At 35.9% G+C, this 21744-nt stretch overlaps 1 protein-coding gene across 4 annotated transcripts in view; it reads left to right on the top strand.

Moving 5' to 3' along the window:
• LOC126185192 (bone morphogenetic protein receptor type-2) overlaps positions 1-20228 on the top strand; it is a 382730-nt gene extending 362502 nt beyond the window's left edge. For 3 of the 4 annotated variants that reach the window (XM_049928060.1, XM_049928059.1, XM_049928058.1), the window contains 2 exons: positions 7624-7746; positions 13317-20228. In XM_049928060.1, coding sequence (XP_049784017.1) covers positions 7624-7746; positions 13317-14608 — 1415 coding nt within the window. In that variant the 3' untranslated portion in view covers positions 14609-20228. The remainder of the gene's footprint in view (positions 1-7623; positions 7747-13316) is intronic. The other variant, XR_007536982.1, reaches the window with a different exon arrangement.
• Positions 20229-21744: the final 1516 nt, after the last annotated feature.

The following is a 21744-nucleotide window of genomic DNA, read 5'->3' as shown; positions in this document are numbered from 1 at the left end:
TTAAACAGTTATTTATTTGTCAATGGTCAAGTAGCACTTCTTGACAGAACAGAGACAAGGCTCACAATACAACTGTTATTTCAGACTGAGCAGTTCATTGACACATCAAAGACACATTAACTTAGAACAATTATTAAACAAGTCAGGCACTTAAATGGCCCACTTCCACTTCCGTTTTCTGTAGCCAAGTCTGGCAGTGGGGCATCAATCACACAATTCAAGCACCCATCCCACAATTTCTGCTTATACCTCCTTTTTTCATGCATTCAGATAGTGCCCAGGACTATTTGCATGGATTCTTCGGAAGATTCTGTGATAATGACCACACTGGATTCTTTGCAGAGGGGAGTGGACTTCGCTGCACCCTGCACCAACCTTCACAAGTTGTAAACGGACACCGTTCAGGCAAGCACTCCAATGTTGACTTTATTGGCCATGCTGTAGCTGTGTTGTCCAGTCCATATCACTGCCAGGCTGCAGCCACCCTGACTGACCATTCACGAGAAACTGTTTCCCACAGCTGTGCGTACATGACCGTCTGAGACAACACACACACTCTGTCCATGCTACTACCAGGCAAAGACCTTCACCAACATCATAGAGCCACTCTATGAAAATAGTGCAGGTCACTTTTGAGCATTTTTCTTGAGTAACTCAAAAACTGCAGCCTCTAATGAAAACATATGTCAGTACACAATTAAACTACATTCAATTTTTTATGAAAAAGTTCAAATTCATTTTTTCTAGGACTAATAGAAGGTGCAAAGAGAGCAAGAAAATATTGAAAATCTCATGTGACATACATGCAGTGTATCTTATGTGGTTTTCCTAGACCAGATGGAGGTAGTTTCCCAGACGTGATAGACGAAAATGTCACATATCATATTATTAATCTCAACTTCCTCTGTGCCACTATGGTACATTGTAAACAGTTATCATCTACACCCTGTATACTGCACAGCAGTGGTGCTAAGGCACTTCCCTGAGGAAATTCGTTCTTCTTTTGTCTCCACATACTTTTGTTTTCCTGACAGGCATGCATAAAACTGCCTATCATGAAGGATAGTTCAAATTAGTGATGTCAGTTACAATGTCTCATCATACGCTACTCTTTTTGTAACAGTTACCAGTATACAGCTCGTGGTATGCACCAAACACATCAATAAAATATACCTGTGTTATCTTCTTTGTGGGATGAATCATGATGGCTCATTTTAAATTTTTATCATTTGTAAATTAGAGATTACAATGACAGTCAGTTAACTGATTTTACAAAATCTGTTTTCTTTTGTTGTTAATGAAAAACAAAAGTGAAACCCATAATAAACAGTATTAACATATTTTCTATATAAAATAAGCAAATCATAGAGAATTCTGAAGTTTTTTGTGTTTGTTTCTCACTTTGTCATTAACTATGTAACAAAATATCTTGCGTAAAAATATTAGAACTACATAACCTGGGCACTTGAATATTCTGTAAATAATTTTAGGAATCAAAATTAACACTTCTATCATTTCTCTTCTTCTGAGATACTCAAACATCACTAGTGCTTTTAATATGATTGACGTAGTTTTTCGCACAGCACTCAAAACCTCTTGGAAAGAGTGGTTCAGTTATGGAACTAATTGTTAAGGTTAACAGCAAAATTTTCTCAAAAATAGCTAGATATAGCATTCTATTTTGTTTAATAAATAAATGAAATGCCATAGATTAGTTACAACATTTAGTTTCTCCAAATGGTAGAACAGTGACTTACACCTTCGACAGTTATGATTTTAAACCCCCCATTTGTTCACTGTGTAGCTGAAGCACTCCATTACACCCAGAGTTTACAAGTGAAACAGTTTATGGAAATAGGAGCAATCTGTGAGATGAACCAGTTATAAAAAGACAAGGAAGTGTGATGATTTCAGCATTTGATGCAAACTGGCACACAATTTCCCACGATGTGCAACAGGTTTCAGTAGAGAGTTCATGTTATCAATACATTTAAAGGAATTTACATGTGATTCATTGAACATCAAATCGTGGCACATTATATCAACAGGTTTTTAAATTCTTGATGATTTGTAGACATGGATCTACAAAATCACAAAGTATTTCCCCACCCCCTGGCCATCCCAATACCACTTGTGTGAGGGCAGTTTGAAGAGTTCATGGAATCACCACCAGATGTCAGCACTGCCACAACACGGTACCCACAAAATAATAGGCCATCCTTTATGAGTAAATAGGTGATGTGTGAAGTGCTGTGGTTGGAGATCTGTGGTGATTTGTGAAGGTAAAAAAATCAATATTTGAGCAGTGATTAAGTATTTCATAAAGAACAGTATGTGAGCAAAAGATATTCTTACTGAAAAATTTTTTATTTGTGGGGATCTGCAGCTTCCAGATGTTTAATAAAAGTAAACACTATCCATAGTAAGCTGTAATGTGATTTTATTTAATCGTGCGATTAGTTAATTTTGACTACTTGTCATTGTCAAGCTGTAAAATCAGCATGGAAAAGCATTACATTTTCTGCATACATCACCATGTATAAATAATGCTTTACACACATTATATTAAGATAAAATGTTACTGCAGTTATAATGTGGTTGTAAGAAATTTGTGCAGTAATGTCTAATGTGAGGCGTGTAAACTGTTATTTGTACCTGCCGATGTATGCAAACAATTGTAGTGCTTTTCCATGTTGGTTTTACTGGTGCTTGACAATGACAAGTAGTAAAAATTAGCTAATCACATGATAAAATAAAAATCACATTAGAGTCTACTACAGACTGTGTTTACATTTATTAAAATCTTACTGATTTTCACAGAACACACTTCAGTTGTTGCCAAATGTACAAACAAGTTTAAAATGGTCAGGACAGCTTAGATGATGATCCATTTAGTGCTCAGTCAAGATTTGTCACCACCACAGAAATTACTGCAAAAATACATAAAATGGTTGTGGAGGATCACCAACTGAAAATATGAGAAATTGCTGAAGCTGTAAGGATTAGGAATGTCCACATACATAACAAATTTTAACAGTCAAATTGGATAAGAGAAAATTATGTGCTAGATAGGTGCCATGACTCATAATGCAGAATCAGAAACAGATTAGAATGGAAATGTCCAAACAATGTTTGACTTATTGTCAGAGTAACCAACAAGATTTTTTGTGCCAGTTTGTGACAATAGGTGAAACTTGACTCCACTGCTATACCCCAGAGACAAAAGAACAGTCAAAGCTCTGGAAACATGTTAATTGGGGACGGGACAGGGGGCATGGCCCCCACTTTACCCAGTTGTGGGTGCCATTGGAAATCAGAACTGAGTTTTTGACAATATGTTGTTTGTTGTCAGTTGGTTAACAAACCAGTTGTATATTACCCTTTCCAAAATATTTGGGGATACTGGCAAAAAAGAAATTGGATGGAAATTTGATGGTATTTCTTTATCTCCTTCTTATATGAAGGTTTAACTACAGTGTATTTTGACCATTCAGGAAATTTTCTGCTGATAAATGACTGAACACAAATAACTTAATGTTTTACGAAAGTCAGAAGCACATTCGTCAATTAACTGTGTTGGTATTTTATTGTAGCCACTAGACTTTTTGGATTTTAAAGAGTTTTTGGTGGGCATTACTTCTTGTGGTCTAGTGAGGGTCATATTCCTATTAATGAATTAATTGTAATATTCCATGTCAATATCTGATGAACTAGACAACCCCATCGTTTCAGTAATTTCAGTTATTGCACACATATATATTACTTATGTATGACTTGCTGTCGATGCTGTCTGCTCGACTTCATCTCTGGTTCTACCAGTTTCCCCAGCTCTACCACTTCCTCCTTCAGTTTATCCCATAATGTCTTTATTTGTGATGTGATGTGACTATTTGTTTCTCATAACGAATTGCTTTGATGTTTTTATTACTGTATTAAATATTTTGCTGTACGTCATGTAATAAGTATTAACATTTAACAAAAGGAACTGCATGTCGTGATCTGAGAGGCCATTGACCATTGGTTTGGTAATATAATTTTATTATACCTTTCTACAAAGATAGTATCAGTCTTCTGTTTTTGAGCAATTAGCTACCACATATTTGTAAAGTTTACAGTTGGAGTTAAGTTGAATGGTAATGTTTCTGACTGCAATAAATTCTTCCTGAAAGAACTTTTGTGAAAATCCCATTAAAATCACCAGTGGCCACTATTTATTTATTTATTTATTTTGCCATTAAAAAGGCCAGTAGAGCTTAAAGACGAGTTACAAACAGATTAAAATTATCTGCAGGTGTCCAGTATACACAAACTACTACAAAAGATTTAGTGTGTAATTTTACTTCCGTTGCACACTTCTTAAATCCCTGATGTGACTATTTGTTTCTCATAATGCAGTGCTTTGATGTTTTTATTACTGTATCCAGTATTTTGCTGTATCATGTAATGAGTCCGCGCACCTTACGGTGGCTTGTGGGGTATCGATGTAGATGTAGATGTAGATTGGTCACGACCAGTTTCCTTCCTCATCCTCCCTATTCTGCACTTGTGCTCCAGCTGTAGTGATCTCATTGTTGATGGGGCATAACACTAACAATTCAACATTTCGGCTCTACATGAATGAGATGCTAACCTAAATTCTGTAACACTTACACTTCTCTACCAGTGGTCTCATGGTGTTCAGTGAGGCAGATTATGTCAACTGGGTTTGAGGACTCCAATTCATCAATGGACGATGGTTCAAATCCCCATCTGACTAGACAGATTTAGTTTTTCCATGATTTCCTTGAATCAGGTTAGGCAGATGCCTCGGTGGTTCCTTTGAATGAAGTTGAATGGCTGTAGGAAGATAAAAGATGACTTAGACAAAATTTCTGTGCCAGGTTGGACTGAAGGAAGACATCAAAACAATTCAGAGGAGGGCTGTTAGATTTGTTACCAGTAGATTTGAACAAAACTTAAGTGTTGCAGAGATGGTTTGGGAACTCAAATGAGAATTCCTGGAGGGAAGGCCATATTAGTAAATCCTGCAAACCATTAATTCTTACTGCACAAGAGCTTTTAGTATATGTAATTAGTTAAGTTTGGGATATATTTGTTCAAGGGTGCCATTTTTTATCAATTAAGACTCAAAAAATATGGGGGGGGGGGGGGGGGGGGACATGTCTCCCCAGTGATGATGACCATTGTTTTACAAGACCACAAAACTTGACCATCGTGCCTGGCAGAGTGTTGCCAACAGTTTGATAGATGGAACTGTTTACAAAATATTCAGGATATGCAAGATACATGGTTCATAGTGTTTATTATTTATACACACATCTTAAAATAGAAAATCACATTTTCCAAGATTTTGTTAAATTCACAGATGGAATGTGTAAGACAGTTCATTCTCCAAGCTTATATTCTAAATATGGCATCCCAAATATGTGTTGTTCATTAGGCTCATTTGTCTAAAAAAAGAAGTTGAACTTATGCAGTATTCTGTAACTACTTCAAATAAAACAAAAATAAGGCATATTTTCCTTAACATATAATTCTGTAAGAAAAAACTAAAGTATTCATGTTATAAATGTGTTCTTTATCTTTAGATCTAAGTGCTGTGGTGCAGTTAATAGACCTACAGGAGAACTGTCGACAGCAGGATAAGCTGCTTAGGAATCCACTGGTCAAAATTTGATAGTTCTAGCAGAAAAAAACTGAAGTTGTATACAGGGTGATTTTTTTTCCACCGTGTACAAATTCTAGGGATTGTTCAATGTGAGGATAAAGAACAGAAAAGGTCTAATGAATGTATGTCTGGGATTGTATGGTTTCCATTTATTCAATCATACTTTGTTACAGAGACTGTGGTCTAAAATGCACTGTACCACGCAACCACAGTTACAGTCTGCATGGTTTCCTCTTAGAGGGTGGACTTTTCCTCATACACCATGCTGTAGTGCCCTCTCCAGCTGTAGGAGTTGGTAATGTTGTGTCCGATTCACTTCTCATGCTGACTCACCTTATAGTGGGTGTGATACAGCGTTGTAGACAATGGTTCTGTATTCAAATTGAGTGCTTGTCAACATGGTGGCTACTTATGGAAAGCCAAGTGGCAACGGGCAGCAAGGTTGTATCAGGAGTTCTATCTCCACTGACAACAACGACAGAATTCAATGTTTGCAACATTGTTTCACTGTTTGTGTGAGGCAGGGTCGTTTCAGGAAGCAGGAACTCATGAAGGACATACCCAAAATGCTTGGACACCAGACTTGGAGGAAAATGTGATTAACACTGTGGAAGGCAACGGCTGCATCAGTGCTGGGCAGTTAGTCCACCAGTACAGGGTAAGCCAGATGACCGTGTGGAACATTCTTCATGACAATTGTTACTACCCTTATCATTTACAGCGTGTGAAGGGCTTAGACTTTCCACCTCGGTAGCAGTTTTGACACCGGTTTCTTCAGCAGTCAACCATGAATGCATGATTTGCATCATCCATCCTATTCACAGATGAAGCCACCTTTACGCAGAGTGATAACTTCAACTTCCATAACAGTCATCTGTGGGATAGTTTGAGGAACTCCCATGGTATAGTGACAGTGACTCTTCAGATGCAGTGTAGCTGGAATGTGTGGGCCGGGATAATAGGTGTCCATATTTTGGAACCAGCTTTCCTTCCCCATCACCTAACAGGCTGGAATTATTGGTGTTTCTTGCAGGTGAATTTGCCTCCCTTGCTGGAAGAAGGGTATGTGGCTGCTGCATTATGGTGCTCCAGCCCACTTCACCATTTTCGTCCGGATGCATCTCAATCGTGTCTTCCCTGGTCAATGGACTGAATGAGGGGATCCAGTTTTGTGGCCTGCTCGTTCACCAGATCTTGATCTGTGCGATTTCTGGTTATGGGGCCATCTCAAAAGTATCATGTATTCAGAGCACATTCCTGATGTACAGACACTGAAGCAGTATATTCATGCTGCCTTAGACACTGTTTGGATGCAGCCTGGCCGATGTGAATGTATGAGACAGAAGTGGCTGCATGATGTAGTGCGTAATACACCACAGTTTCTGTAACAATGTATAACTGAATAAATGGTCACTAGCATGAAAACAATGCATTTTCAGACATAAATTCATTAGAACTTTTTTGTTCCATATGCTCTCATTGATCAGTCCCTAGAGTTTGTACACGGTGGAAAATATCACCCTGTATAAATATGTACTAGCTGTGAGAATTTTTAAACCTTTATGACACAAATCAGAAATATAATTGTGAATGTAATTGCTGGTCTGAAAAAGAGGAATTTAAGAAACCTAACTGCCATGACTACCTTCTGTGTTCCTGTCTATCACTCCTCACTTTGTGTGGAAACACGCTAACAGTTGGACATCTGTGGTTATTAACATTCCAGCCACAGCCATGACTTCTATTAATGTGGCAGCTATTTGTGTGTGTGTGTGTGTGTGTGTGTGTGTGTGTGTGTGTGTGTGTGTGAGAGAGAGAGAGAGAGAGAGAGAGAGTAAAGTAAGATATTTTATTATGTATGACAACATATTTTTATTAGTTATTTAAAACAGTGTGACACTGAAATTAACCTAATTATAATAATATTGTAGCTTACATCATTTTCTTTTGCCTAGATTATTCTGTTAAGTCGGGAAGTGGAACTTGTGGCAAAGATGCCTGCGAGTCCAATTTGTCTGAAGGCACTATTGAAACTACTGTGACAATATCTCCTTCAGATTCTCATGGAGAGTCTTCATGTAAGTTTAAAACATTTATTTCTATTGTTTAAAAAACTGGTTACATGAAACGAAAAGTTGGAGACTTTGTTAGCCACTCTGTAGATATTCATGTGTTGTTTTATTTATATGCTTTATTGTGTGATTAAGCAGTAAATTCCTCTATGAATTTAAAAGGGAAAGTAACATACTGCAGCTTCATATAATTTCAACGAAAGTCATATGATATGAAAATATTTCACTTCTTGGACAAAAAAATACACCTGCTTTCTTCAACTATAATATAGCCCAGTTATATTGACTCCCTTTTCCTTTTAGACCCAACAAAGTAAACAATATTTACTACTGTTGCTTTACTATCACTTGTGTTCGGGCATTGCCAGTGTCAAAATACTTAGGCACTTTTCGAATTCAGTGAATTGTGTCAAAATCTGTGAATTATGTGTTGAAATAATTTTGTTGTTTTTTAACATAAGTGCTGTAAATTTATTTTTTATACACAATGGCAGAAAAATTTGTGTGAAAACCAACTGCTATTTCACTTAAAAAGAAGAGGCACCTGCTTACGGGAGTTGCTGAAAAACAGAGGTTAAAAATGGAAATCTGTAAAAAGTCAGGCATTTTTAACAGTAGATTGTCAGCAATAATTAAAAACAGAGATCCAATTACAACAATGTTTGAGTGCAGTATGTTCAAACCAGAGAGAAAGCATATGAGAACAGCTAAACATGTGGTTTGCTTGGTTCAGGCAAGGTATATCTCAGTGTTCCCGTATTGGTACTGGAAAAACCTAGTGAATTTGCAAAACAAATGAGTGTTGGATTCTTAATCTTGGATCACCAATTTTATGAGGAAAGTGTAAAGTCACAATTGTTGTCAATAATTGTGCAGTATAACTTGATGTTAAATTAAAATAATTTGTATAATACAGCCAACTGCTTGCACCAGGGTTTAACTTGACCTGGTTTTGACACTGACTACGGGTGTCTTTATCAGAAAATCCAAAACAATTACATGTAGTGACAGATGAACAAATTTATGAGCAAAATGCTCTCATCATATAAAATAAATTCTTAAAATCATATTTAAAGCCATATAAAAATTATGGATATTGGAACTGACATAACAGTGGTACTTGTCAGTAAAAATTATAGATAGATACATGACATAGCACACTGTACATGGATAAGGGCTGTAAGAGGAAACAGGCACTGTGCCTAATTCCTCTTAAAGCTCACTGACAGCACAGTACTCCCAGCTTCCTTTTACACTGGTGGGTCTGCCTCTCGTGACATCTGGTGGGCAGTTTGCATTACATAGGGGTTCCAGATATTTTTCATCATGTATTGTATCTAGCTACTACACAGAGGACCTGTGTTTGATCCCCAGTATAACCAGAGATTTTTCTGTACTAGGAGGACTGGAACATCAATTGAGGATGTCAAATTAACCATCTTTCAGCTGTCAGTTATCAACCTTATTTTATGGGGAAACCAGTTTCAGCATTTTACTACGCCATCTTCAGGCCCTTGACAGACATGTAGAAATAATCTACCTCACTTGTGATTAAAACAGGGGCCAGCAATACTGGTACTGTTTTGATAACAAGCAAGGTAGATTATTTCTACATGTCTGTCAAGGGCCTGAAGATGGCATAGTAAAATGCTGAAACTAGTTGCCCAATAAAATAAGGTTGACATTGATGGCTGAAAGGTGTTTAATTTGACATCCTGTATTGAACAGTTGAGTCCCACAACCGTTGCTAAAAAGATTGACATACAGGAATATCAATAATCCCAACCTGTGAGGAGGACTGTGGAGTTACTTAAAGGAGAATTGCAGATGCCAATTTAGAACTTAATTGATAAAAGACCAGTGTGCTATTGCATGTTCCTTGATTGTTGCTGCCAAATGACTCTAGCCAGAGCACGCAACAATAGTTAATCAGCAAGTCAATACACTTCCATTCTCCGTTGGTAGGATGTCCAGTACAAACTCAAACAAATTACTGAAACTCAAATTTAAATGAGTAAAACTTTTCCTTCAGTCACAGTGTATTGCTGTTCGAATTGGTGCCTAGATTAGGAGTGTATTATATGTCGAGCAACCAACTGAAAAGACTAATTGATTTGCAAAAGAATATATATTGTAGTAAATTACAAGGAATGGACTAGTGGAATTGGGTTTTTAAGCTTGGTGAGAAGAAGTCACAGTATGACTGTAGACATGTAGGATCACGTAGAGTGAGATGGCATCCCAACTTACCACTGTAGACGTGATGACAGTAGGAAGTAGATGAGGAAATGATTGATGTCTTTGATTTTATATCAGAAGGATGATGGTAACTATAAAAAATAGGGCAATAAAATAGTTAAACTTGTTACCGTATTTACTCAAATCTAAGCCGCACCTGAAAAATGAGATTCGAAATCAAGAAAAAAAAAAAAAAAATTCCCGAATCTAAGCCGCACCTGAAATTTGAGACTCGAAATTCAAGGGGAGAGAAAAGTTTTAGGCCACACCTCCAAATCGAAACAAAGTTGGTCCATTGTAATATGAGAGACAATTTAAGTCGAATGAATGACGATACAGCTACAGTAGGTTCGAGTCGTAAGCTTAGCAATTAAGCTTCACTAGGTAACCATTGCTATGCGTCACGCGCTCCATCCGTATTTATACGGGTACCTTTCCTTTTTCACGTGCTTCGTCTGTTTTGAATTGATTGCTTATTTTGCTTTGATCTGGTAAGTGCCGTTCTCTTTGTTATAGGTGTTTACGTCACTCTAAGATGAAAATGCATTACTGTACTGTGTCATTAATTGTTTGTCGCATTCTGATAATGAGTGTTTACGGCCTGTCCCCGCTCACGGCATGGCTTGCTTTTGTGCGTGCTATCACCGCTTACAATTAAAAAAAGAGAGAAATCGTTTCATTAGCAAAACAATGGCAAGAGACTGCTATTTGTTGTAACTTACACTGCTGCTTTCTTTGATAATGATCAACAAGAACCAAATAATAGACTGCTTTTGATAGAAGACGTTCGTACCGAGAGTTTAGCGAAAATTTTTCTCCGTTTGAAAATCATTGCAGATGCCTCTTTAGTACTTTAAATTCTGCACATAAATTAGAGTCATCTTAGGTTTAAAAATCTAGTCAATTGCCGTGCTTCATTTCTGACTGTATCACTATTAGGCATAAGAATAATACGAAAATAAAAGTGACATGATATGTATATTCTTCCGCGTTTGCTGTTGTCTCACCCTAGTTTCGTAGTTTATTAGGCAGACAGGATTTAAATGAGATAGCAGCCAACACGAAAGAATACATGGCAAAATCTTTATATTCGTATCATTCTTATGGCGAAGAGAATACTGTATGTGATTCACAATTCATGAAAGTTCCTATTAGCAACCATCTCTTCTCACAGGTTGAAAAAATTCAGAACCTAGAGTTGACCATATTGACAAACATCCCAAACAGTCTTGCCAGTCCGATTTTCATAGTACATTGAAATGCTGCTACATTCGAAAATGAACAACACGGAATTTCTATTTACTTCGTTGGATAATGTATAAAATGCAGTGGTCGAAACTCGGGGCGGAGAAGAAGGCTCGTCTTCCACCTTTCTCTCTCTCTCTTTTTCTTTAAATCTATTTACTGACGCGGAGGTTTTGGCGCCAGTATTTATCTTTGTGCCTGCAAAGCATGCCTGTGCAGCGCTACATATATTAGACGGCAGAAGTTAGTTGTGGCGCCACCTACCAACATTTTTCAGAACTTCCACTTACTTTGCTTTCGATTCTAAGCCGCAGGTGGTTTTTTGGATTACAAAAACCGGAAAAAAAGTGCGGCTTAGATTCGAGTAAATATGGTAATTTTTGTCAACAAAAATGAAGCAGGAGTATGAGGAATAGGCAGGTGCAGTACAGGAATCATCATTTGTGATTTCTCATAACCTCTGACATAAATAGTATTTTATTCTGTGACACAGTTCCCTGTCCGTCATAAAGCTTAATTCTATTTTTGAAGTTGCTTTGTGTAAATGTGACAGCTCATAGAAAGAGTGCTGCAACTTTCCTTAATGTGGTATAGCTTGTTTATAACATTAAACTGCCATTGTATTAACACTCTTTTACATTTTTTAAATACGGGCTAATTTCTTTAGTCATTCAAGATTTATTGGTATCAGGTTTCATTTTTATTTTTATCGTTATTATTTTCACATTTTCAGATATGGATTTACTAATGCAGAAATCCAAGAAATATACTAAATCTAAACTTAAAATTTGTTTGTCATTCTTCTCATACTAGCCACCATTATTTAAAGTTTTAGTGAAGCATTCTGTTGTGTCATAGGGTGGTCATACTGATATTGATTTCAGGGGAGGAAAAGGGATCTGGTGATGAACAATGAAAGCAGAACAATAAATTCAGGTTGTCGACCAGGTTTGTGAAGAGTGTAATGCTCCAGTGAAGGCACAGAGTACAAGCCCATTGTATATGAAGGGTTTGGAACGAATCTACTTTGGCCATGTTAGGGGAACTGTAATATGTATTCATCTGAAGTTGTTAAGAAGAGGAGCTGATAAATTAAATGAAATTTAAAATTAAGTGTAGTGTAGACCTCATGATAAGCAAAATGGGCTAAATCAATTAGTTTTTATCAGTAGCAGTTTGTCTTAATATAAGTCAGCTAGCAGTTTCTCTTTTAATCAACTCATGTCTTGCATCCCCCCCCCCTCCCCCCATCTGCAACACACACACACAAAGTTGGAGAAAAAATAAGTTACAAAATTCACTAAAGAATTTGTTATTATTGACCTGACTAATGTCTCCCAGACTGAACCATCCATGTCATGCAACATAGTTGTTGTGCCTGAAACAATAGACTAAAGCAATTAGTTGTCGGTGAAGAAAATGCTTACATTTACAGAATGGATACTGAGACTCCACTACCCATTGTCAACAGAGACTTATTACAAGACGTTCTTGCAATGTATCCATTGATAATGCTAAAGTGTGTGGAACCGTAGACAGATCGGCTGAAGGCCGTATGAGTGTGTATGGAAGACTAACACAGAGGGTACATAGCACACACAGTTCATGTGAGAATGTCACAAAAATAGGTTGCATGGAAAGAGGTTACAAGAAAGATTTGGACTGGTTCATGAGTATATTGATTTTTTTTTAAATTTAATTTGTAGTAGGACAGAAAGGTACTAAGTATTCACTGAGGATATCATCATACATGAGGTTGTTAACTTTAATCCCACAATTAATGTTGTTGTAATAAGTTGAAAACACTCAGAACTTTACCATAGTAAGTGATTTATGCAAAGAAATTGAAGGCAGACATGCGTCTCATTGTGTCAGAGAACTGGTACTGCTAAAAAATCTACAAACCATTGTGAAGTGTGTATAATACGTATGACTATTTTTGTAATAGTATATTTCCTGAAACTGTTTAAATAGTTTGAACTGGTTACTTTTTAGGAACTGATAAAGGTACAGACACTGAGCACTGTGGATTTTTTCATTTGCTTAATATTATGGTAAATTGTAAATACCATCTTGGTGACTTCTTTTTACAGATAAAAATTCAAATCAGACATTTGTTCCACCCGGAGGCACGCACACTTTTCCTTTGTCTTCTGGGCTAACTTCTTCAGTGCATCAGAGAGCATCACTGCAGCCATATCAAGGACGAAATCCATGCATGGAGAGGAATTTGATGCTGACGGCACCTTCAGACGAGGACTTAGCTTGTAATGGAAATACGTTAGTTGACAGGTCTTTCAAGCATGCTTCTGCTAGTAATTATTTAATAAACACTGCATTGTATGAGCCTCAGGCACTTGTTTCACATGATTATCTTAGTACATCACAATTGACAGCTGGTAACAATAGCATAAGACCTGCAACACCCATTCCTTATGTACAAAATGCTGTCTATGACACAAATTCTACATGTACCGGAATTCCAAAACAACCCAATATTCCTGGAAATGGCTCAGCTGTTGTTGATGGTGTAACACATACTAAAAGTTCACATTGGTCAAACTGGGGAAAAGGTAGTAGTAGATGGGAGGGATTTAAAAAATATTTGGATTCAAAAACAAAATCACTTTTTGGCACGTCAAAGGAACGAGAAACCCATACTGTTGATTCAGGGAATACTGCTGTAAAGGAATTTGATGAGGTGGATGACGATGTGAAATCTAACTTATTAGCTCGCCAAACTTCGGTTACTGTAGCTCCTTTATCAAAAAGATCCCCAGTATTAATGGAAACAAAGGTTTGTGTTTCACCACCTGATAAACTTGTGAATGGTGTTAGTACAAATACTGGTGTAGTTACATCTGTAATGTCACCATTGATCTCAACTACAAATAGAAATGACAATGAAAATAAAGACAGCAAAGTGACAAAGAGTCAGAGACCATGTACATTAGCACTGACACCTGCAAAACCAACAATGGTGTGTGAAGATACGTCTGTTGCTGTGTCTCGCCAGAATCTCAAGGAACAGATCCATCAAGTTTTCCGCAACAGAAATAATGAAAATGCATCTCGTTTAAAGGACCCAAATTTAAGGGTGAAGACTCCTGGTGATGTTCCACCTTCTGTTAGGAGAAACCGTGGTAAAGGAGGTACTGCACGGTTTTCATTATATGATGATAGAATGATGATTACTAAAGAATTCAGTAAAACTTCATGTGCAAATACAGATCTGAAAACTAATAGCAGTCAAATTTTTTCAAGCTCAGTACCAACAAACATTGACATTTCTTGTAGTTCAGAGATACTTGAAAAGGTTGTGCCCTATTCCTCGCAGAATGACAGAAAACTGAAACTTAGAAGTAATGATGCATGTAGCTGCTAAAACTGTTGATAAAACAAAGATATTGCAATTGTGATATTATAAGAGCTTTCAGTAAATTGTACTTTTAAGCAAGTTTTGGGCTGCACAAAAGTTTCTGGCAACGTCAGGAGCTTTATATTTAGGTAACTTATGGGCTGTATAGAAGTTTCTGGCAATGTCAGGAGCTTTATATTTAGGTAACTTATGGGCTGCATACAAGTTTCTGGCAATGTCAGGAGCTTTATATTTAGGTAACTTATGGGCTGCATAGAAGTTTCTGGTTGTGCCAGGAGCTAAATATTTTAAGAAACTTTTGGGCTGCATCAAAGTTTCTGGCAATGCCAGGAGCGTGATACATAGTGAGGATCATTACTTGTAATATAGTTGTAACTTCCAAAGATTTAAGTAAGGCCTCCCGTGATTAATGAAAGAAAGGTACTGCATTGTTTTTCTTTATATTTGCTAAGTTTCTTCAGATCTCCAGTGAATATTTCATTTTGTCTGTAGCACTTGGTTTTATCATTACTATTAAATAACAGATGTTGAATGCATTATGCAGGGACTTATTGTCAGTGTCTGGAACTGCCACTTGTTATTGCTGAATATCATCAGTTTTTCTTCATTTTCTTGTGGCTCTGCAGCCTTTCATTTGTGTCATCAGTTCATAATTATGATTGAACTGAATGTGTAAAATAGCTTATAGCAGTTAGTTGCAACTGATTAATATTTGTTTATAATATTTTATCATTTTGTAGAGAGATTACTTCTGTAACTGTACATCCTTGACAGAATACTGCCTTTGTTAGTCACCATTTTAGACCCACAAGTTATTGTACATAATCTGCTATGATTTCAAGTGTTTCTTGCTATGTAAGTTATTTTCATCCCAATTCATCAGAAAGGTAGGGAAGAGAGAGAGAGAGAGAGAGAGAGAGAGAGAGAGAGAGAAAACAGACATAATGTTTATGTTTAAGTATTGCATTGTCATACAGAGATCATTCATTTATAATGTTGTATAAGTAAGTGAATGTATTCCATATTCTAATTTTATGTGAAGACAAGTAAGGCGGTTCCCATTTTCTACTGCCTGTAAGGAAGTATGTGATGCAGTTTCACACTGCTCATCCTTCAACTGACAGTTAAACAATAGCAGTCCATGAACCAAGAGCAAAATGTTGAGGTTAAATGATTTATCTGGGCTGTTATAGTTAAGGCCAAATTTTCCAAGAAAATTCAGTTTCAGTTGGAACAAAATGCTAACCTTTTTTCTCATATTTTTGGCCCATCACAGGTACTCTGAGCACCAGTTGTTGTGTTCTCTCTTTGTGTGCTGAAAGACTCTTGATCTCAGACAGAATTATTCATGTAACCAGCATGAGATGCAATTGCATGTGAAATGACAAATGAACTGCAAGTGAAAAATTACTCTTGCTGTAGACTCAAATCAATTTTACAGCTTATCATGCTTATTATTTGAACTGGGGCTATTCCTGTGGTCTGAAAATAATTACGTCTCATTGGCAGTCAGATCTGTAATTACTGCATTGTAATGTGTAAATGGCACATTAACAGTTTATGAAATTTTATGACTAAAGAGTGTTCTTAAATTCTAATCGAGTTTTACCTTTGCACCCTGCCAGTTCAGAAAGATCCTAACTTTTGTGAGTGGTTCAGTGTATATTCATACCCAGTGGTCAAATTTTATGACAAAGTGGTGATCGTGCAAATGTTAATTGCAGCAAAAAGGGGCATAATGTTTGTGAAAATAAGTGAAGGTTCAAAAACTTTTATGACTGTGGAAAGTAATGGCTTTTCAGTGAAATGTCCTTAGTTATCTCATTTTTCAAATAGTTTTAAGAAAGAAAGCTAGTACACATTTAATGTCAAATAAGTTTCCAATTTATGAGTTAGCTCATATGAGGAAGTTTACTGTTTTGAAGTGTCACTAAGTGCTGTCTGTCTAAAGTTTTCTGCATTTTAATCACTCCATCTTCATGTACTGCATTTTAAGTATTCCATGTCTGTGATAATGTTACCAAAATTATTGATCCAAGAAGTGATCTGGCACGCATGTCATTTTGTATGGGAGCGGGCTTTAAATATTAAATTTTGTTTTTCATTCTCAGTAACTGGCAGAATATCACCTGGAGGGGATCATTTGAATGTAGCAGCTTGTGGAAATTAACTTCTGAACTGATGAGATGGTGTTTACATAAAATTGCACTTTCTCATTTTATGAAGATTTTGTAATCTTCATATGTTGTGTACTTTCATTATTGACTGAAATTGGATTTTTAGGTAAAAAGTTTTGCTGAGTAGTATCAGAGAAAAACTCAGTCGACGAATTAATAAATTATGGCACAGAATTGCTTGCAAGTGCTTATCTTCAGGAGGCAATATGTGTAGCACTGCTAATAGACAAATATAAAAGTAAAAGGTGCACATTTTCTAGCTTTCGGAATTAATAGTTCCTTCGGCAGGGAGGAGAGGGGTATATGCTTTTGCACTCCATTTACTTTTATGTATGTCTATTGGTGGCACCATATATTTACTGGCCAGCAATTCTGGCTCGTAATCTATTAGTTTACTGAATAGTGTTATGGATAAAAACTTGTCGCTAACTTTCCTCTTCTCACTATATATTCTTGTTTTGTACTGAGTTATCTGCTTTTGGAATCTAATCATAGTTTTATGTTGCCTAGTGAAATATATGGCTTCATGAAATTTTTGTAACTGTTATAATCCAAACATTTTGAGACTTTGCTGCCATAAAAATCACAATTTCTTTTTAATAACATAGTGTCATATAATGCATGTAAGAAGTATGTGAAGCTTTCTAGTATTCAGGGAGAACTTTTGGATAAGATATCATATAAGAAATAAATCAGTATATTAACATTTCATTCAGGTAACATTTGCTATAATGTTATTTCTCTAGTTCTTTATTTACAGTTTCATATTGTCACAGTTATGTTATTGCTGACAGATTACATGTCATGCAAAAGGCCTTATCCAAAACTGTTAACACCTTGTCAGAATCTGATTGATTCATTGTGTGTGTTGTGGTATACAAAATTCTGTTTGGGACACACAGCCAGTTTAAAATTTCTTTGATTTGTTTAGGACATGCCTCCATGAAAAAAAAATCATAAACTCAAATGTATGTCTACCAGGCACTTTTCCCTTATATCTTACTCAGTTTGTTAAGAAAGCAGTAGATGAAAATAGGACTCCTTTTTACAAAATTAAAATACTAAGTGAATGGAAAGACAATTTCATTAATGTTGAATGTATACTAAAATGTTTGCATTTGAGATTTGTGGATAGGTTTTGATCCTCATCATGCATCCTCCCAATATTTAACTTGTTTCCTTGTTTTACTCTCATAAAAATATAGATTTATTGTTGAAATTATTGAAAAAATGATAACAATGAAATACCCTGTACAGACCAAATAAGATTCTAGGACTGATGAATGAGCTCTCTTATAAGGATCATATTGTGAATACACACCACATTCAAGAAACTGGAAGAATCTTTGGCATTCAAAGTTCTGTTGTTTCTCAATAGCTGGGTGAGGAGTAGAGAACAAGCATATACACTCATCGGCTGTGATCTCATGAGTGCCTGAGATGTGAATTGATGGTGTGTAAGTTAATAAATCTTCTGGAAAGTGGAGGTGGCATTAAATAAAGAGGATAAAGGAAAGAATGGGTTTGTTTTCAGGAAAAATGGGAAGGATGTTGCAGTTAGTGAGGCAAGGACAAACTTGTCAAGCTGTTTGGTAATGTTGGATGCTGGTAAAGTTATAGATGCAAGATGGCAGAAAACAGCATTTGTATGTGGAAAACTGATTGGAAAAGGCAGAAAGAAAACCATTTGACAGGGAAACAATGGTAACTGGTTGTGGGCAAATGTGGTGATTAAAAGAATTAGACAAAAGTTGAGGAAGAAAATATGAGGAGCAAAATGGTGTTGGTTGTATGATCAAGGGTCAGGGAAAAAAACATGAACTAGAAGGCCTATGAAAAGTGAACAGAAATGCATATGAATGTGTTGAGTACTTAGGACTACTGTGAATGGGCACAGGATGTAGATTAACAGTTTAATGTGAGATTGGTGATGAATATTTAGAGTACATTTATTATTCTCATATATGCAACTCAGTGCATTTAAAAGGGGGGTTGGGGATCAAGTAACTCCCGTGACACAGCTGCTATTTTGTTGTTATTATTAGTGTTGTCGAGACCTGTGTTTATAGTCTGTAAATGGTGCACTGTAGCAGTGGGAACTATGAAGTGGTGGTTATGCGCACTGTTTGTAAGTTTGTCACCACAGTTGACTGAACAAGAAGTTTAAAGAAGTTGATAAACGTAGAAGCTGTGCTCATAAGTGGTCCTGTATTTCATGAGGCTGCAAGAGGAATTAAAGAAGAAGTTGGCAGATAATAGGTGTGTACCACAATTTTTACATTGAGGCTGTTGGTTGATGTGTGTGCAATTCAGGGTGTGGAGGAGGACAGTAGGTTGAGAGAGAGAGAGAGAGAGAGAGAGAGAGAGAGAGAGAGAGAGAGAGAGATAGAATATGGCCTGATAATTTTTCATGGACTGAGTGATACATAGCATTGGTGTTACATTCTTCCTCTAAAAATCTTGGAACTCTTAATGAGTGGCAAATGGATACTTTTTTCATTCAGGATAATCCATAGAAGTGTTTCACTGTGTATTTTTGTTGAGATTATTATGACAATTTTTGTGGCAGTTTGTTTATGAAATAGATGTCTAAATTACAAATTAATGCATCCAAGTTTACTTATTGCACTGGATTATTATTAAATGAATTCTCTCAGTAATGGGAATGTCAAAAATCAACTACTTTCTAGTGCAGTTATTTATTAAGAAAACTTGCAGCTGTATAGAAAGGAACATAGCTTTAATGGTTTTGTGATTCGTTTGAGAATGATATGCTCACCTTATGATCTCTTCTATTTCCATGCAAGAATTAATTATTAATCTGTTCCATTGCACTTGCTCCCAGAGATTTTTTCCCCTTTTGGATGTTTATTCATTTTCAGTTTGTGTGTGTGTGTGTGTGTGTGTGTGTGTGTGTGTGTGTGTGTGTGTGTGTGTGTGTGTGTGAGAGAGAGAGAGAGAGAGAGAGAGAGAGAGAGAGAGTGTAACTGCTCCTTGTGACAGCATTGAGCTTTGTAAAGCATAAGGCTCCTTAGTTTGAAAGTGTCTTGGAGATATGTCTGTGTTTTTCTTAAGACAATAATTCAAAAAAGAGATTTAAAAATATTAAAAAGTAAATAAAAATCGCACAGCTGTTGTAAGATATTAATACTAGTCTTTCTTTTTCATTTAAATTTTGCGGCAGACAGAGCCAAAAAATTAAAAAAAAATAAATAAATAAATAAAATAATTAGATATCATCTGTGAATGAAGGGGATTTCATTGTCACCCTGAGTCAGTTTTCATTTTTGTTTTCAGCTATATATTATATAGGCAGCCATATAAACGTATTAATATTTTGAGTTACTTATTTAATCAGAAATTAATAAGAAAATGTATCAAAAATTAACTCTACAGACAGAACAACATCATCCACTCAAACAGCTGGTGAACATAAAAAGAGGAGTAGCACAGAGAAATATTTTCTTTTTGGGGGGGAGGGGGGGAGCAGCTTTGATTATTAGTGTTAGAGGGCTTTTGAGCTATTCCTCCTAATGAGAAAGAGACAGCAAGGGGAAAAGGAAAAGACAATTTTGCCGCCCCTCTGTCCAGATTCATTAAAATTGTGGACTCTGCAATTTCAGTGTCTGTCTTTATCTATGTTTCATCCTTGTCTAACATCTATGGTCCAACTATACATACTTTAGTAATTGTTAAGTGGAAACCCCCTATATAAAAAAAACAGCACTATGTCATTATCTGGTATTTCGTATGGCATTCAGGTCATTACTTGATATTTCTTAGGTCACTCAATTAATATAATTCTAAACTCAGTATTAATTATCCTATGATTCTTAACATTAATATTGCTGTTTCTTTGTCTATGACTATGTTGACATATTCATAAGTAAAAGATATGATCTGTTACCAGTCACAAAGTGATATATAGCTTTTTATATTGAACTATTTCTTTCCCATATGTTCCCATCAACAGATTCAATCACATATGGGATCACAGCTCCATGTTAGTAAAAAAATATTGACATTTTAAACAAATAACATTTTGTACATAGTTGTGCTATCTCAAATTCTGGTGTATTGTCACACTTGTAGAAAAACAGATGTTAACATTTCTTTTTAATGGAAGTTTGCAGGATATATATTTTTTTTTTTTGGTCTTGAAGTTTCATTTGAGCACATAGATATAAATAAACATGGAGAAGTATAATATTTTTGTTGCATGGCTAATATTTTGTTCTTCTTTTGCTGTGTTATTGTAGTGCAGGAAAGATTTTCTTTGCCAGAACATCACATCATTTTATATTTTCTGATTATCAGGAGGCTGTAGTTTGCACAAGAAGTGAGGTATTATCTGTTTGCTTAAGCAGTAATACTTAGAAACTGATTTTATCTTGTGTGGTGGATGTTTTGGGTCATAATGTATTTTTTTTGTTACTCGTAACATCACAAGAAGGCAGTAAAACATGAAGACGTTGGCATTTAATAAAATTTCACTTGTTTTCCCCCAGTTTGTTGTTGTATTAAACTACTAAATTTAAGAGGCAACAAAGAGCTAATCTGATTGGGAAAGATCATGTTAATTTATTATGAACTTTGTGGTAAATTTCAGGTAGTGTCAAGTCACATATGTATAGTCTAGAAACAGTTCTTTGTACATCGTTGTTGTCATCATTATTGTTGTCAGTGATGGTGGTTGTTCTTTTGAATGTTGTTGCTGTTGGTGCTGCAGTAGGCATAAGCTTTTTTGTTTTACTGTTTGAGTTCAGATTTTATTTATTATTCAGTACTTAAAGAAATTGTGTTTGTTTAATTAGTTATATAATTTAGCTAAAATATAGCTTTCATAAGGATATGTTGTTGAATAATGAGGATTATTAACAACATACATTTGTACACCTAATGGTATTATAGATCTGTAGCAAAATTGCAAGTGAAGTATTGTGTTAAGGTCTTCAATTACTGTGC

This window comes from Schistocerca cancellata, chromosome 4, assembly GCF_023864275.1.
Source record: "Schistocerca cancellata isolate TAMUIC-IGC-003103 chromosome 4, iqSchCanc2.1, whole genome shotgun sequence".
NCBI lineage: Eukaryota > Metazoa > Arthropoda > Insecta > Orthoptera > Acrididae > Schistocerca > Schistocerca cancellata.
Note: the sequence above shows the minus strand (reverse complement) of the source record. Positions and strands in the feature narration are given on the sequence as shown.